The 19614-nt window shown below is 38.8% G+C and overlaps 1 protein-coding gene across 1 annotated transcript; it reads left to right on the top strand.

Annotated features, from left to right (window-relative positions):
* Positions 1-3823: 3823 nt before the first annotated feature.
* On the top strand, positions 3824-8703 carry lrrc4.2 (leucine rich repeat containing 4.2). The gene is made up of 2 exons (XM_028450388.1): positions 3824-5221; positions 5336-8703. Exon 2 carries the CDS (start codon positions 5457-5459, stop codon positions 7458-7460), a length of 2004 nt encoding a protein of 667 aa, XP_028306189.1. The 5' UTR covers positions 3824-5221; positions 5336-5456; the 3' UTR covers positions 7461-8703.
* The last annotated feature ends 10911 nt before the right edge of the window (positions 8704-19614 follow it).

The following is a 19614-nucleotide window of genomic DNA, read 5'->3' as shown; positions in this document are numbered from 1 at the left end:
ACTGGATTTTACTATTCAAATTTGGTGATGATGTCATCTAGCGACTTTTGGGACAGCCAATGATGACTTTCCTTACTGGGGACTTGGCAACACTCATGTTTTCTCCACAGAAAAGAAAGCAGCCTCAAGCAAGGCAAGGTAATTTTTTTTGTTTAGTGCATTTCATACACAGGGTATCTCAATGAACTTCAAATGATTAAAAGTGAAACATACAGAGATTATAAAATAAGTCATTATTTTAGTCAGCGGGAGTTCATAGGCCTTCTGGTAGTTTCCCATTTGACCGTAACAAACAAGGAATAACACAGCACAAATATGAGCTGTATCTCTGCTATCTGTGTGCTGTAAGGCAAAGAGAAATACAAGTCGCACATGGTCACTATATCAGCAGCACATGTGAAGAAAACACGTGCACTATTTTTTATCGGTAGAATTCACGTCTTGTTGTCAAAGCACAAAATACAACAGCTCCAGATGTTGCTGATGAAATGAGCAAATGTGTAATTTGGTGAGATTTCACTTTTCTGTATAGGAACAATTTTTTTTATTTTCATTCCCCCGTCTTTGGGATTAATGGAGACTTTGGAAAAACAGTGTCATAAACAGGACTTTCCTCCAGAATTAGGATTAATCACAACAAGTAAAAAAAAATAAAAAATACTGCATATAAACACTTCCATTTGTGTTACAGTTCACAGTTATAGTGCATTCTCAATTGGTCCTTTCCTGTAGATCTTTCGCTTTTGTGGAAATTATTGTAATTCAACCATGGGTATGGTCAACATTTCTATGTGAAATATGATGCACTGCCGCCCTGTCCAGGGTGTAGCCCCACATTGCGCCTGTAGAAAGCTGGAGATAGGCACCAGCAGTCCCCTACCACCCTAAAAAAGAGCAAGAGAGTCGGAAAATACCCCCAGCCTGTGAGCCAGATAGCAAAATAATAGGTGACACGTAGGAGGTTACAGTGCACCTTTGGATGAGAGATCATCCATGCTCAGCAGAGCTAAGAAGGAGAAGAGGAAAGGCGTTTATGAGACAGAAAATGGCACTACGTACAGAGTTGACATTCCCAGCAGTGCACAGCAGCGTACCTCGACCAGAGCATGTGTGGAACTCATTGATAGTGTGGCGATGGTGAGATAAAACAATAAAAAAACAGGGAACGCAGTGACACTCTGCATGTCTGGGAGGAAGAGGAAGTTGCCAAATCCAGTAAGAAATTTATTAAACTCTGAACCAGACAGATAAATAATAACAATTTTGCCATCAAAAGCCTGGTCTCAGTGTTTTGTTTTTTTTTTGTTTTTTTTTTATATAAGGAAACAATGTTCAGATGCTAGAGTTGTCACTAAAGCAAAAAAATAAATAAAAAATAGCCTAAAAGTTAGGGGGTTTTTTCTCAAAAAAGGCTTCTTTCTCAGCTTTTTGCTCTGAAACTGAAGATTTGTGTAAAAGTTGCTCTATTCAACGGCTGATTACAAAAGAACAAAACGAGCCAGAAACAAATTTTTGAGGAAAGTATAGGCTTCAATCTTTCAGAATCTGTTGTCAGATTTCAGATAGTCATAGTAGAAAATATTTTGTGGGTTCTTTAAAAATCAGTCAAAATGCTCAAAAACAGCTGGCACTGAGGGGGGTAGAAAATCTGAGTTAATGAAGTACCTCACAATGACACACACATCAAAAAAATCTGAACTCTTTGACATATTGCACCTTTTTTTTTTTTAACAGTAACGCAAATAGTTACTCTCCTTGGTAATGAGTTACTTTTATTATAGAGTAATTCAATTACTAACTCAGTTACTGCTGAAACCTGACACCACCATGTCCGGCTACTTCTTGGCTCATTTGCATACTAACAGTGATTGGATGTTTACTGAGGGCTGGGGGAAGGTGTGTCTATGTACACTCACAGCGGAGGGACAGAGAGGTGAGAGGAAGCTGATACTATATCGTCTTTGTGTCCCCTCTTCGGCGGATTTTACCGCTACTTCTGAAATTTTGATGTGAGAGGGAAAGACATTTGTTTGAGGGGGCATTGACCCCTCTTGCCCCTGCATAGAGCCGGCCTCTGTCCAGACCAGAATTTAATACAGCTTTGGTCATGTCTGAATCCATTCGCCATTGAATCGATCAAAAGTATGTCCATGCTTTTGATTTAAATCATACAGGTGCAGGTTCAATCACGGTTGTTGGTTTGTTTGCCAAAGTGAAATCCCAGCTGCTGCAACTATTCCTCGTGCTGCAAATCTTCTTCGTGTTTGCATTCACTTGTTGGTACATTACTGCCAAAGATTAAACCCAGTTCGTGGGCAAGGGATGCATAATGTGATACCATGTTAGGAAACGTAATGACTCATGTGTGACTGTGACAGGAAAAAAAAAAAAAAAAAAACTCTCGTGCAGATGTAGTTGGAAGAGATAAGTTGCTCTGCAAAAGATATTTTTGAGTTACTTCACAGGCTTTGAGAAAAATACTGGCGGGCTGGATCATTTTAGCTGCTGACTACGTTTTAAGGTGAGGGGTGACAGTGTAGCTGTAGCAGAAAATTAAATAGACGAAAACAAGTAAACTAAAAACCGAAAATGATGGAGGAGTTTGTAGCTGGTCTTGTCAAGAACAAAAAAAAAATTGTACTCTATCATATTATTCCATTTCTGAAAATATTTTGTTTCAAAATGTATGTATGTTGGGTAAAACCATAACTAAAGAAGATATATTTTGCTACAGTGTAATTCCAATAAACTGGTTATGATTTACTGTGTGCCATATATTTATTTTCAGAAGGTCATAAATCCTTCCCTGTTCCCAATTTCACATATTTATAGGAAGAACTGGCCTTCAGCAGCTGTGGATGATATACCCTCCTTGGATACCCTTGCTATAAAACCATGTAAACAGACAAAAGGAAGAGGTAGACAGAGACCGACATTAAAACAGCAGGACCAAGCGTTATATATTCAGTGTGCTAACTGACCTTTCCATGCTCATGGCCCCTGTAATAGCATTAACACAGCAGCTTCCACCATGGTCATTAATTATCTTACCTTTTTTTTTTTCTTGAAGCGCCTTTCCCCCGTAATTCACCAAGGATATGTTCTATCTCTTCCTATTGGGCCTAGATCTGTCTTTCCTATTTGCAGGGATGTTACCTTTGTCTTTTTCTCATCTTTCCAAAAGATAACCGGTGCAAGCTCTTTCATTTTTCTCCTGCCTGAAGAAAAGAAGACTGCCCAGTAGACACAGCCGAGCAGCCGAGTCAGCATTTCCGTCTCCAATGATGTCACGAACCCCCTTCGCCCCATTCTCCCCAACCTTCAAAAACACTTGAATCCGTATTAAATTGGAAAGAGGTGAAGACATTTAAACATAAAACAAGAGAAAGAAACATGAGCATAAACAGCAAGTTACATCTTTTCGAGAAAACTCTGATGCAGTGCTGCATTAAGTGAACTTAAGAAGGAAAAAAATAATAATTCTTGAGTAAAAAAAGGTCAACATTTGTGAGAGATTTTAAAATTTCTGCATTGGTTGGGACATAAGACAGGTAAGACGATCAAGTAAGTGGTGGAAACAGAAATATAAATGCGAGAACAATAAGACAACAAAAGCAAGTTAAGGGATCAAAGTTATACAAAAAGCAAAAATGAAGGATGGATGAAAGGAAGGATGGGACGTTGCATGTGCTCATACACAGGAACACTGCATCAAACCAATGCACTGCTCTGAGGCTGGCTGAGCAGCTGAGAGGAGTGCGTCAGCAGTACATTCACGTTCCCACTGAAGGACAAAGGGAGGGGGCAGAGCGAGCATCTTGGCTGCCTGCAACACCGACACATCGGGGTGGGGGGGTAATATAGAGAAAAGAGTGAGATTGGAAAATAAGCAAGAAGAGGAGACGTGGATTAGAATGCTGCTCCTGCTGTTTTCTGTGACGGTGGGCTGCCTGTTAGAGTGCTCGCGTGCCGCTCCATCTCCCGCTCTCACACACTCTCCTTCATACTCTCTATCTTTCTATTGCTCTTGATCTGTCAGTGCTACGCTCTGTCCTCCTCTTTCAAGCTCTCCCTAGTACTCCTCTCCCTCACTTTTCCTCTCCTTCTCTCTCTCTCTCTCTCTCTCTCTCTGTTCTACACTGGCTACTGCAGTAGTCCACCAGCCATCCGCAAGTCTGACAGCCACACACATAGCTAACTGCCACAACTTACTACCTCAGATCTGGAGAAAAAAAAAACTAACAACCAAGCGAGCCTGAGGGGATCAGCCTGAAGGACACCAAAAGTAAGGAAAGGACTCTTCTTCAACACTGTTTCGTTTCTTTATGGATAAAGATCCGGAGATCACTTCCACAATTATCCCCTCAGCATCCTCGCTTTTATTTTTTTCTTGTCGTGAAAGAGGACAAGCGCACTCTTTCTCCTCCGACAGCCTTTTGCAAAGCTTCAGCAGAGCAGCGCATCCCCTTCTCCGCCCCCTGCACACTGCCACCATCTCTCCCACCACCCCCAACCCAACCCCCCTCCCTCCCCCAGGAGGAATAGACGGATTACTGCTAACTGTGCACACGGCAGCTTGCAGCTGCTCCGACCCGGGCCAGCCCAACATTGGGAGGAAGCAGGAGGCACACAGAGGAGGAGAGGAAAGGGGATGACTATGCTGGGAGTTCTTCAGCCTTTTTCTGCCTCTCAGTCTCTGTCACAACAGGGCTAATCAGCGACCGACAAGCCCTTGGCAAAGTCACAGTGAGAGTGGTCTCTCACCCAAACAGGCGAGCAGCCGACGTGCCGGCACATCCGTCAGGAATCGTCAGAAGGAAGGATTTTTTTTCCCTCATTAATTTTAGTTTGCCACTTCTTCTTTTCTCCTCTTCTGTTGTGCTTAGCTGGACTATGGATCCTTGTGATCTCTTCAAACTGGAGCTGGGTTATGGAGTCTTTTACCTTGTGGGGGAAAAGTTAATGGGGGCCAGAGGAACCCAGGTACCTCCTCAGTCTTCATGGCCTTACCTCTCGCTGTGAGTGTTTCTCAATTTTTTATATCAGGAGCCATTTTGTACCCTTGGCTAATAGGATGCCATGTCACTTTATCAGAAATTGGAATCAAGAAACTGTCTCATGTCACTTAATGGAAGTGAATTATGAACAAATGGTGATGCATGACTTTTGCATTTAACATTTGAAAAAAGGAAAAAAGAGACACTTCAGGGAAACTCATGAGGTATGTCATCGAAACTATTAGTTAACCTTTATTTTCACATCACTGTGTTTGTTTTTAACCTTTCTCGTTGTGTCCCTCCTTTTCTTTGCTCCCTCACAATTTTTTTTGATGCAGCATCTCCCTGCACCATCGATGGAACTTTGGAGCCTTGAGTTGCTCCAGCCAGGCTAGAGTGGTCTGTCCTTTGGCGTGTCCTGTCTCCACCCACAATGCAGAATAATGAGCCCTCTACACCATGAGTCCTCTGGGCCAGGTTAGTGTGCAGCCTACCTGGAACGCAGCCCTGCTTGTTGTGCTTTCCCTCATGGTGCCTGCCCTAACCATGTGCCAGTCCATAGGCCCTGAGTTGGGGTCAGTCAACCCACAGAACTGTCCGGGTATGTGCTCATGCACCAACCAGCTCAGCAAGGTGGTGTGTACCCGGCGAGGCCTGATTAAGGTTCCTCCGAACATCCCAGCGAACACCAGATACTTGAATCTGATGGAAAACAGCATTGAGACCATTCAGGCCGACACGTTCAGACACTTGCATCACCTGGAGGTACTACAGCTGGGCCGGAATGCAATCAGACAAATTGAAGTGGGGGCTTTTAATGGTCTGACGAGTCTCAATACACTGGAGCTGTTTGACAACAGATTGACAGTCATTCCAAGTGGCGCTTTTGAGTATCTGTCCAAGTTAAGAGAATTGTGGCTTAGAAACAATCCTATTGAGAGTATCCCATCGTATGCCTTCAACCGGGTTCCCTCTCTCATGAGACTGGACCTTGGAGAGTTGAGAAAGCTGGAGTATATCTCTGATGGGGCTTTTGAGGGTCTTCAAAATCTCAAGTACCTGAACTTAGGGATGTGCAATTTGAGAGAGTTTCCTCATCTCTCCCCCTTGCTGGGACTGGAGGAATTAGAGATTTCTGAAAATGTTTTCCCTGAACTGAAACCTTGGGCCTTTCGGGGGCTCAAGAATTTACGTAAACTCTGGATTATGAATTCTGCCATCACTACCATTGAGAGGAATGCATTTGATGACATCACAGCCCTAGTAGAGCTCAACCTAGCTCACAATAACTTGTCCTCCCTTCCTCATAACCTCTTCACGCCTCTTCAATACCTCGTGGAGCTCCATCTACACCACAACCCTTGGTGCTGTGACTGTGATGTTGTGTGGCTCTCCTGGTGGCTCAGAGAATACATTCCCACTAATTCCACATGCTGTGGGCGCTGCCACACCCCGGTCCACATGAGAGGACGATACCTGGTAGAAGTTGATCAAACAACGTTTCAGTGTTCAGCGCCATTTATTCTAGATGCGCCCAGGGACTTGAACATCTCCGCAGCCCGGGTGGCTGAGTTGAAGTGTCGCACAGCTGCTATGAGCTCGGTGAGATGGCTTCTTCCCAATGGGACGGTACTGTCCCATGGCTCAGCTCATCCAAGGATATCAGTCCTCAACGATGGAACACTTAACTTTTCCAATGTTCTCCCATCAGACACAGGGGTCTACACCTGCATGGTGAGCAATATGGCGGGAAACTCTAATGCCTCAGCCTACCTTAACGTCAGTAATGCGGAGCTGAACACATCCAATCTTTCCTACTTCACCACTGTAACAGTGGAAGTATTGGAGCCCACAGAAGAGGAGACGCCCAAACCCAAGCCTACTGTTCCTGCCTCACCCTCTGTCTTTCAACCTGTCTTCATCTCTACACCAACTGTTCTGTTTCAAAACACTCAGACTCCACGGCAGGTGTCACTTCCCACTGCCAGAATCCCTAGTGGGCCAGCAGCAAGTCTGGATGAGGTGATGAAAACCACTAAAATTATCATTGGATGTTTTGTCGCTGTTACTTTGCTGGCAGCTGCCATGTTAATCGCGTTCTACAAGTTGCGTAAGAGACATCAACAGAGGAGCACAGTGGCAGCGGCCAGAATCATTGAAATCATACAAATGGATGAAGAAGTTCAACCTGTTCCTCCGCCCACATCTGGATCTAGTGGTTCTGATGACACAGGGTTGATACTGCCAACTTTGGTGGAACACAACAGCAGCGCCTTTAAACCTGGTTATGTGTCCTCCTCCTCGTCGGCTCGGCAAGGGGCCTATGGAGCTCACTGGACCCTCAACAACTCCTCCCTTCATCGCTCGGTCAGACAGCATCACAGCCACATCAGCACCATAACTGATCCCTACGCGGTAAAGACCTCTCATGGCAAGGAGAAAGTTCAAGAGACCCAAATCTGAGTCATGTTTCCTTTGGATCTATCTTTGACTCGTCCTAAACATCTGCTCTTTTCTCTGCTGACCAGTCCATGCAATAGAATGCACAAAGAACAACACGGTAACTTTCTTTTGTACAGACGTGCAAAACAGACATTTGTTTTTTTGTTGTTTTTTTGTTTTGTTTTCTTGTACATGCCTATAGATAAGTATATAGATATTGAAAATATATAAATATATACATGAAACTACTGAAAGCAGTGATAAAACATGCAAACTATATTAGAAAAGAAAGTTGAAACTATTTTCTAATAACTGTTGACTTCTATTTAAAATGATTACACTGAATTGTTTCTTTTTGTTGAATGAATACAGAAAATGTAATTTACTGTTGTAGTAAAAGAAAAGAGATATTTAGTTTGTTTGGTCCTTATTTAAAATAGTTTTAAGAAAAAAACAAAAAGAAGCCCTTTGTAAAGGCACCAGAATCTTCTTACAACCTCTGCTCCAGGTTTTTATCGTGCCAAATCATATATGCAATAAGATGGCATTTTCTCATTAAAGAACACAAAAGACACAGACAAAATCTAGATAGATGGAAATATTTGTCCAATAGCGGCATAATGGCACTGATAGATTGTGCTGTTCAGTAGCTATCAGCCAAATGCTTTTGAACTGCAGTGAATCTGCAGCTAGGGTTTTAACCCTGTGTTTGCCGGAGCCCTGCTGCGTTTGTTTGACAGTACCATGGCTTCTTAGCTCTTTGTGTATCTTAACATGCTTATTTTTTTTCTTGTGCTCAACATTTCCCACTCTTCTCTCAACCGGCAAAGGTGAAATGATAGTGAACAACAGTGATTGCAAATATGTTTGTTTGTTCTTTGGCTACATGTTTCTTAACCCTTGGGTTTTTTGACATGCTTCTTAATGGCTTGTGTAGTGTTAGGGCTAATTTAGTAATGCATTACAGCAGTTGCCTGACTCGTCTTTGCAAGGGCTCATTCCAATGCTAATTTTTTCACCAGAATAGACATGTGGTGCAGTGGTACGGGGTTTTGCTTTTAAGGAAGAAAAAAACAAAAACTCAATGGAGCTAAATCATGATGAATGTCTGATATTTGGGCTTTTCCATGAATTCCATTAAAACATTTACTTGTGTTTTTTTCATTACTTTTAGCATCTTATTTTTAGCAACACTTTTTATGGAAAGACAAATGCGGCTATGAAAAATAAAAACCTTTGGTTTGTAATTCTCTAATCAGAAAAACGTTCATCTGATGTGTTCTTTCTACTCTATGGCTCTTTTTTTCATTTTTTATGTATTTTAGCGTAAAGGCAGTGTTGTAAGTTGTATTCTACCCCCAAAAAGCTCCATTTTATGGTCCTATGCATTTACTTAGTGTCTGCATGAATGGGTCTTTAAGTAACTGGTGTACAATGCTGCATTATACCCCACAGTGGGGCTCTATGCAGATCAGAAAAGCTGTTGCTCTTTGATGCCTCAGCTTAGTTGTGTACATTGATTTCTCAGTTGCTGTGATGAGGAAAAATACATGTATCCCACAGTTTGACAGTTTGTGGGTTTCTTTTCCTTGTTCATCCTCAAGCTTGAGATCATAATAAAAACATTATCTTACATCTTCTTTGGTAGAACAACTAATGGCCTAACTTAAAATAAAGCCTTTTTCTGCCCTGTTTCACAAAAAAAGACAGATACACATCTGTTATTTACTGAAACAGTTGAAAATATTAAAATATGTGTATTATTTTTGTGGCATAAACACCTTACCTGGAACCTCATTGTGCCAGTTATACCAACATGCAGCATCTCATCTAGTTCAGGGGTTCTTAATCTTGGGGTCAGCACCCCATTTGCAGTCCTGTGACATTGGGAGAGGGTCGCCTGATGCCTTCAAAGACTAACAATATTTTCTGAACAATTTGAGCCCATTTTTGCTTATCTTTCCCTTTTTCTGTAATTACATCAAACGTGCCACATTCTAATCTGATTCGTCACTTTTTCTTGCCATATTTTGATTCCTTTTAATGCGTTTTTGGTACATTACTCCAGTTTCTGCCACTTCTCCATCAAATTCCAATTATTTGTCTGCACATTTTTTCAATTTTCAAGACATTTTCGGCACTTATAAACCCTTTCCATCGCTTTTTTCACCTAATGTTGCATACGTTCACCCATTATTGTCACTTTGAACCTTTTTTCACCATATTTTATGCTCATTTTTGCCAATTTAACCACATTCATGATTTTTCATGCCCTTATTTGTCAGTTTAAATGAATTGTTCCTACTTTTTAAATTACATTACCCCAACCCCGGTTCCCACATTCTGAAACACTTTCAAGCCAATATTGACATTTTGACAATCTCTTTGTTTTTGCCCACTTAATTTGCAACTTTTAAGTAATTTCTGTGGTTTTTAACATCCCATTTCAACACCTTTTTCACCATTTTTGGTCACTTTTAACCCATTCTATTTCTGATTAGGATTAGGATTTACATCTGTAAAATGACTACTATGGCCTAAATAATATTAAACTTCCTGGATAACAGTGGATATTATTCATATCAGTAAATAAAAGTGGTTATCACAGATTCATAGAACAATGGACCATCATGTTGCTGACTTTATGGATGGACCCCAAAAATCTCTCCCCTTTATTCCCCCTTATAGATGGTCCTGTCTCCACGTGACTGTTCTTCAATGTTCATGTCTGTGTTCAACCACCTTCAGGTACAGTGGGGGTCCCTGGTCTCTGGAAATTTTATTTTTAGGCCACGGGCTTAATGGGTTGAGAACCACTGCTCTAGTTTGTAACAGATTAGGACAGATCCTATTGGCCCCTGCAGGTTACTGACTATTTAAAACAGGTTATGCTCCTCTGCTAAAGCTTTCCTGCTGAGAGTGTATGAGGATGAAGGGGAAAATAATTATCAGCCATCCAATAATTGTAGAGCATGGTGTTTTGACAAGATCTGCCATCCTATATTGTGAAAAACAAGAATAGATGAGTACTTGGATTTGGTCCGACATTATGAATTTAGTCCGACATTCTGATCACAAAGAAAAATTTATGGTGCTAGAAAAAAAAAAAAATCTTGAAAACTGAAATGAAAGCATGATTACAGGGGTAAACCAAATTTCATTTTATTTGTTAATGTGGAATCAGTACACGACTGAACATTCGTCAACACCAGATTGCAATGGCTTTTCTTTGCTTTGGCGAAACAGAATGTTCCTCCTTGTTACAGTATGTGTGGGTTGACAAAGAGCAGACTACTATTATTTTTCTGGCACAGCGTGTCGCTGGCTGTGCTTTTGACTTCATAAGAGGCTACTGGTTGTTTTACAAAGCTTTTACTGAGCGTGACACTTCCAAACTCTCAACGACACATCGCTTTTCATCCTCCTCCCTCTCCTCAGTGGAAAGGATTTTAAGAGTATCGTGGTCAGTGTGTTAAGAGTTCCTCAAAGCTTACTTCTTACAGGACAACATCAGCAGGACTAATAGGAGTTTATTCTCTGAGGTGGATACTTTTTTATCTCTTGGAGCTGAGTCAGTCTGGTGCTTTAAGTTTGACTCTATGTTGCATTGAAGTAAATGAGCTGATGTTACTTTTCTTTGACCGCACTTTTTATGGCTGCTAGTTGTATCAACTTCAACGGCCATAAACCATACAAAATATTCCAATATTATATCTACCAGGTAGGTCATACTTTCACTGCCGTTTATTTATTTTTTTGGTTATTCTTTTTGTTATTAGCAGGATAACATCAAAAGTACTGATAGGATTTTGACGAAACCTTAACCAATGATCCAACTCAATATACTTATTCTGGATCAGTTTCCAAAATAGAAAAAAATGCCTGGTGAAATCTCAAAAAAGAATATATTAGTTTGAAATTAGTTGAAAATTTGACTCAGTTTGACTCCGGATGGCCTTTTTCATCATGATTTTTTCTAAAAAAAAGATAATGGGGTGCCCACACATTCGAACCTTTTTAAGGTTGTTAATGGGGATTGGAATTTCTTCCAAGCCTTTAAATAATCAATGGTACCATGATCAGGATCACTGATCCAGATGTATCTGGTAAAGAGGAGATTTGGAGCCTGGCGAAGGTTTGATTCTCTGAGTGATCTTCTTGGTTTTCCATTGTTTTATTGATGGAAATACAAATTCACCCATCTGTAATTCTTCTTACTAGGTCAATGCTTGTGACTGCGCTAGTATCCTAATGCCCTAAGGTCCCTCTTGTTAGCTTCTCAGAAGGCGTTTTAAATTGGCATATTTAAATTTGAAAGTAGTTGTAACCCTGACCCTTACCATTACCATTTCCCTCTAACACTAACGAAACCCTAATTATCAGCTGCACCATGTTGTTTTCTATTGCAGTAGGTAAAGTGTCCGTCTTTGATTCCATGTGTGAGTTTTTTCCCATCTGAAGCCTATTTTCATTTAAGGAAGCATAAAAAAATGAAGAAGTCATGTTGGAAAGTACGAACCAATAAATTAGCTTACTTGGCATTTTCACAATCCCGGTGAGCTCAGGTTGAGCAGGTGAGCTGTGTTCGTCTCTCAGTGATTATTAATAAACCAAACTACAACCAAAGGTGATTAAAGATGCGTCTGCCATGTTTTCCATTTTGGCAAATTATGACAAACTGCTCGTACATTGATGGAATCTACAGAAAAACGACACATTAAAACAATGAGAAAGCTGCTGGAAGGCATTCCATTAAGTTACACCATTACAGTCCTGTTAGAAACACGACCTTGAAACTCTACATCCATAACCCACCCATCGTATGTCAACTTAAGCTCCTTGGTTAATGCTCATACTTAGACTTAAATGTCTTCGACAAATATATTACAGGAGTGGCTATGATATTACAACACATCAGGAGCTTGTTTTTCCTACCAAACTTAAGCAAAGGACATTTGTAAAAGAAAGTAGACTGAAAGGAGATGAATGTCAGAAACAAATCAGAAGAGATACTTCAAATTGCACAAAATGTACACATTCTCACACACACAATAACTGTTGTGGTTTTGTAATCAATGGTGTTTTTGACCTTGTGCCTCTGAATGAGACATGGTTTCTACCTGTTTCTTTCTCTGTCAGTGATTTATCTCCTCGTTTGTGTGAATTTAAAAAGCATCCTCGACTGCAGTGACGGCCGTACATCCCGTGTTTTAGACGTTCCCATTCATGACTACAGAAACACAAGCTGACAGGCAGACAAATAGACAGTGAGTGAGCACAAAAGGGAAAACAAAAGCATGTGTGGAGACAAACTGCTCTCCATGCAGTTTTTTTTTTTTTTTTTTAGTTTTTTTGTTTTAATGGAGAAGGAAAAAAAAAAAAAAAACAATTAGCTTTAAGTTAACATTAGGTTAAAGCTTTTTATAATGTCAGCCTAATTAATTACCCAATTGGAGACAAGACCAGGAAGGAGAATAAGGACTAGACCAGTGATTCTCAACTGGTGGGTCGCAGACCTGAACTGGGTGGGTCGACGGATAGCTGGTCAAAAATAATTCAATACTTAATGTCTCTCATGTTGGACTTGTCTTTTATTTTGAAAGACACTTTTATTTTGACAGGCATGCTGTGTGTATGTTGCACAGGAAACTGTACAGTATAAATTTATCTTTTAAATAATATTATTTATGTGTGTTTTCAACAGCTATTTTAAAAAAATGTAATTTGCTTGGTTGAATTTAAAAAAAAAAAGTGGATAGCGACTTAAACCGTGGGTCTAAGGTTGAGACCACTTGAGAACCCCTGGACTAGACGACACAAAAAAGTAACATAATAATAAACAGAAGAAAAGAAAATATGGGAAAAAACAGACTAGCTTTTTTTTTTTTTTTTTTTGGCTCAAATTGCTAAAGATTTGAAATGACAATAGCTGTGTTCTGATTACCCTTGGAATTGTGCAAAATCTAAATGACGCAAACGTATCAGAATGGATAATGGGGAACCAATGCAAAAATACCGTGTCAAATTTCATAAAGATTGGTAAATTAAGAGCCGAAATACGAATTATTGAAGTTTCACTAATAAGTGAGATAGGAATTTTTTGATTTTCAAACTCATCCAAAATCAGTAGATTAATCCAGACCCCCTTCAAAATGTAATGAAATTTTCGAAGGCCAGATGTTTATCTTTGGTTAAAACTTGATAACTGAATGAAATATCCTAAAAAATGATCAATTATGAACAGAGATGAGTTTTTGAAATTTCACCAATGAGTATCATAGATTTTTTTTAATTATTCAAACTGATCCAGAATCAGTACCGGTATAGTGATCCTGATAGTTCTCAAAAATGTAATGGAATCTTCCATGGCCAGATGTTTATCTTTGGTTAAAACTTTTTCAAAACCCTATATGTGCTTTTGACATAATCTTTCTAACAGACAAACACGTTTTACACAGGCATCATTCTGTTTCAAAATCTTTGTTTCCATTAACCTTGGAAAATGCGTAAAATCTAAAAATTTCAATAAAAACTGGTAATGGAAACACCTGAATTAAAAACAAAAACAAAACAAAAAAAACACTCAAATATTGCTAAAAAGTTTGTACGCTTTCATGAGGAGGTTTTTCAGATGTTTCCATATTGAAATGTATTTCAAAAACTCAATGGAATCACTTTTTTTCATAATTACACATCACAGAACGTGACATACCTGGTCACATGACCACTTCTTTCTGAGAAAACATGGCGTGGTACGTGTGGACAGAAGAGGAGACATTTCTTAGCATTATAAATTATTAGTGCCACATTACACGTGAAACAACAAAGGAATATAGAGTGTTATAACAGGGTTTGGAGCATCCATCTTCCTGGAGAGATGTCTCACGGGATGAGATTTTACCAGAGATACCAGGCCCCAAAACAACCTTCAATGGAAACACGTTTTAAGCTCAATTATACCTCGTTGAAACTTTAGAAATATCGCTTTTATTTTGAGAAAAACTGCAATCAAAACCAAGCAACTCTAGATCCACAAAACATATTGAAGCAGTGTTTGAATGAGAGAAATTCAGTGAACGGGAATGTTTGACATCTGCGTGAAGCCAACAAACCACCAACACAGCCTTTCTATGTAGTCTGAGGTTTAGCACCAGGTTCGCAGTTACATCTCAACAGCTGAAAAACTCTTCTGGCACTCGCATGAATGTTGAGTCTTTTATTTTATTTTTTCTCTGTTTTCTTTTAAACTTGACTTCTATCTATTTTCTCTGTCATTTCATCGACCCTGTCACTAACTTCCAAGGCCTCAGGGTTGCTATGGTTTCCCTGGATTCCAGTGCAATGGTGACTGGCTGTTAAGAAAATTGTGACAGACAGAGAGAAATGTGAATAAGGAGCTTGTTGCGGCCCTGACACGACTCACTGTATTCAAACTCACTTTGAGGACCTTGGTTACACAGACTCTCCAAAATAAAAGCTCAGCTGGTGTATCCAACTCATACAGTGTCAGATATAACTGAAAAAGATGATATTATTATCAATGTTGGGCAAGTTACTCAAAAAGTGTAATGCATTTTATATTACAAGTTACCAGTGTTGGGAAGGTTACTTTGAAAATGTAATCAGTTACAGATTACAGATTACATGCCCAAAAATGTAATTTGTAATGTAATCTTTTACATTACTCAATCTAAATTCTGTAATCTGATTACTTGGATTACTTCCACATTAAATAAGATTTTTTAAGTGTAGGAATGCAGCCGTCAATGAAAAGAATAAATATACCAGTAATTATTGTAAATACATTGGTGCTGATGGTGATATTACACTTCACAGTAATAACACATACTCAGAATAATCATCTGTAGAGCTGCAACTAACAATTATTTTCATAATTGATTAATCGGTCATTAAATTAATTGATTAATCAGATTTTTTTGAATTTTTTTTAAAACATACAGTTTGTCTATAAAGCACATTTAAACCCTGCTTATGCACACACAGATCTCTGCAGGTGAAGCAAACAGCGACATAAATCGCACAATGCAACGAATCAATGATGAAATTTGTTGCCAAAGCTTTTAATAGTTGATTTTTATAGATTTTATTGATTTGTTGATGCAGCCTTAATCATCTGTTTCAAATGTAATGTGTTAAGTCTACTCCTCTATTCCACAAACCATGTCAGCACATCATGGAGGACATTGTATGTAAGGAAACATAGACAGTAGCGCTAACTGTAGACAGTATACTGTAATTGCACAATAATAAGCAGATAGAGATTAGGGACGTTGCTATCTGACTACTATCCTTGTTGACTACACTGATGTTTCTTTATCGACTAGTGACTAGACTATTACACAAAGGTTTTTCTCGAACAGTTCAATTTAAACACAAAAATAATCTACATGGTCAAAACATTGTCTTTAAACATATTGTATGTATTTCATATTTATCTGAATAATATCCTCTGTAAAACAAGTTATTTGATTAAATACTAGTGTGATGTTCACACTGTGAAAGACGAACAACTGAACTTAGCTGAACATTAAAGTATCTCCTCAGGATGAATCAAAGGAAACAAATCAAACAGAAAACAAACCAATGAGCTCTGGAATCAATGTGTGGCATTTTCAAGGATTTCTTTAATTTAAAGCATACACATATTTGGACAATAAACAGCCCAAAAGGCAGAAGCAATAATACTGATCAATAATCAAATGTGATCAACAACACCAATAAAATGGCAACTACTAAATGTAACATTTTAAGAGGTCATTGTAAAGTTTTCTGAAAACAGTGATAAGATAAGTTTGGGATATTAAACTTAGGGATGTGCAAAAAATGTCAAATGTTGTTTAAAATCGAAATATTAGTAAAAAGTGTTCAAGTAAAGATGAACATCCTGGTCTCACGATGTAAAAATGTAAATATTTGGATTTAAATCACTTCATAGAAGATGAACAGTAATATTTTTGGAAATTAATACTCAAGAATTTTACATTGTTGGATGTAAAATGTTGTTTGATATATAGAGAAGGTCAAATTAAGATCACATATCAATATTTTAGTGCACATTTCATTTATTTAGCAATGCACAACTAATTTTCTGACAATCACAGAGGTGAATAGTTATAAAAATGTCACATAAAGAAATACTAAAACACCTTGAGGCAAAGTATATTGAGAAGGTGAAAGCACTGCCAATATTCTGCATGTAAAGTAAAATGTCATCAAGGTTTGTGCCTGAGAGCTCTTTAACCTTTGGATCCTTGAGAGCCTGAAAAAAGGAAGCTGTATAAATACAAGAAGCTAAAACAAGCTAAGTTTGATCAAAACTCTGAAAGGTTGCATCAACTATATTTCAACGTGTCCTTTGTTTTATTTGTAATTGTTTTCAATTTCCACATACTAAAAAACGTTTTAAAAATGCAATAGTCTTTTTTTTCCTCTTTTCTCTTTTTCCTTTTTTTTTATTTATATTCTCTAAGGGACAGTATGTGTGAGTAAGTTTGGTAGTGTGGCTTGTTTAGGGGAAGGTCTGGGATAGAACACACTTAAAAATCCTGCAAAAATGCTTTTATGCTGTTCTGCAGCGACTCATAAAGCAAGTATTTTAATACAAATTAAGCTATAAAATTGAAATATATCATTATAAGCCAGAAATGGGCAACTTCAAATTTCTGGTGTCATTTTGTATATTCTTCACCTAATTTAGGTGTTTTGTTGTCTTTTGTGTATTTGTTGTTGTTTGTGTCCTCTTTTTTTGTATATGTTGTGTATTTTTCAGTCATTTTGTGTGCTTTAAGTCATTTAGTGCATATACATGTCGTAATTTTCTATATAGCCAAAATAAAAATCTGAATATATTGTCAATGCTCACTCAGGACATATAAATAATTGGTTGTCAGAGTTTGTAAGGGTAACTTTATTTTCATGAAGTTAGTGATAGTTATCATAGTTACAACAGGCAGTTGTGATTATTTTTATTGTCTAATGCATCAATATAATGTGGTGAACATTTCCCTCCTACTGTGTGAGGTGTACACTCACTAAAAAACACTAAGAAATAAATAAAATAAAATCTGAATAATTAATACTATCAAATCACACACACTCCGAGAAAAAATCAAATCGTCCCAGCCCTTTTTGTTTTATATTTGTTATTCTTTTTTTCATTTATTATTCCCAGCAACACATTCTTGAACATGGACAATGGATGGCAAAGTACTCAAACATGTTTAGTTGGCATGGCAACAGGCTCAATGTTCATCCGCCATGTGACAGGCGTGTTAACGTGTTAGCCAGCATGTATCCATACACAGAAGAAGAAGAAGAAGAAGAAGAAGAAGAAGAAGAAGAAGAAGAAGAAAAGAAGAAGAAGAAGAAGAAGAAGAAGAAGAAGAAGAAGAAGAAGAAGAAGAAGAAGAAGAAGAAGAAGAAGAAGAAGAAACAATGGATTTTAAAATATGAGAGTTCATTCTTTGTTCTTAAAAGGAGCATTTAGAAGTACAAAAGACACCTGCTAACAAACCTAGCGAGCATAAATGTGTTTTTATTTCAACGCTAATTTGGTTGTGTTTGAATTACGCGGACCATTAGGAACGACAAATCTGCTGTGGGCTAACGTGCACGTATCAGTGTGTGTCTGCTTAAAAATGTGTGTGTGTGTGTGAGAACCAGACGTGCTCTGCGTTGTTCTGTCAGTGGTATTAATAGAGGGATGAGAAGTTGCCATTTCTGTACCTTATCACTTCCAAACACTCTTTCCTCTTTCGACTCCAATGAGCTAATTGCTTTAGTCATCCGCTCTCGGTAGATTCCATTTGTCTTTCTCCATGTCTTTTCTTTAACTTCTCCTCTGCTCAGACACGGAGGCCGTGACTCTCTTAAGTTCTTTTCATCTTAAGCGCACTCTTGCTAAATGACATTCTTTAAAATTGGGATCCTGTCTAAGAATTGCAGCTCGCTCTAATTGCCGCTGAGTCTCAGCCCTGGCCTCCAGCTGTTTTCTTCCTGAGAGTCCCTGTTAGGGTAACCTAATTCTTTTTAGATAAACCCTCCGTTCCTCTTTGATAGTGAACTTAGCCGTGGACTAGTGGTAGAGCTGTGAAAATATGCTTCCTCTTTTTCCTGCTCCCTCCCAGCTCGTCTGTGCCCTATCTTTCTCCGAAAGTCTCGGCCTCTCGCTGAGTGAAGACGGATTAAACCATGACAAAGTGTCATGGTGCAGTAGAGAGGGATTTGGGGACGCCAGGCTCTATGTCATCTCAGGATTCACTCATATGCCTCTTCTCTGCTCCATTGTTGTTCCTCTGACGCATCTGTCTAACACCGAGTAAGAATTTGGAGAATAATCGTGTGGGTGTGGATATTTTGGAGGATGGATCTCAGGTATTTGGAGTTTCTTTTGATGTGAAGGAAGGTTTTCTTGCAGATTCCTCATAATGTCACACTAATGAAAGCTTTTTTTTCTTTTTTGCTGTAGGTGAGATAAGGAAAAAGTGGATGGCAGGATTTTCCTGTGTGTGTTGGTATGCATATAATCTCATTCTCAGTCACAGAATGAGATAAAAAGTCTCTGGGTGGGAAGTGCTGAATAAATCACATTAACCATACACAAGATGCTGGCGTAATAACACCCTGCTTTCCTGTAGTATTCCCACACACACTCTAATGTAATGTAAGTGAATGTCTCTTTAGTGTCGCACTATAAGAATAGATATGTGAGCTACGCAGCACAGAGCATCAAAGTTTGGATTGGATTCAATTTAATTTAGTCACATCCATTTTCCTCAAAGAAAGAAAGATGTCTGACAATCTGGCATCTGATTGCTTTATCCAATCAGACGTTAGCTCTGTAAGTTGGACCTCTCAGCGACCCTTAAAGGACTACCAGAAGCCAGTTTTACGGCTTTAGTTCCACCGGTCAGTACACGGACAGTTCTGGGAACAGTTCTCGGTTCCAGGGCAGAATCCGGTCGGTTCATAGACGTTGAATGTGAGCACAGCCTAGTTTATTCTTAATGAACTTAAATGCTCCAGTTGTGCTACATAGTAAGACCTACTTTTTCTAAACTCCCTTTCTTAGCAGGTCAACAGTAAGTCATTGAGGCTATTTCTAACATTATCTAATTTTTCCACAGTCAAACAGGGGATTTACTGTAATGCATTC

The sequence above is a fragment of the Gouania willdenowi genome, chromosome 6, assembly GCF_900634775.1.
Source record: "Gouania willdenowi chromosome 6, fGouWil2.1, whole genome shotgun sequence".
Taxonomy (NCBI): domain Eukaryota; kingdom Metazoa; phylum Chordata; class Actinopteri; order Blenniiformes; family Gobiesocidae; genus Gouania; species Gouania willdenowi.
Note: the sequence above shows the minus strand (reverse complement) of the source record. Positions and strands in the feature narration are given on the sequence as shown.

Bases quoted from the DNA above. Each gene is read 5' to 3' on its own strand.
- lrrc4.2 (XM_028450388.1), top strand. From the start codon at position 5,457: ATGAGTCCTCTGGGCCAGGTTAGTGTGCAGCCTACCTGGAACGCAGCC.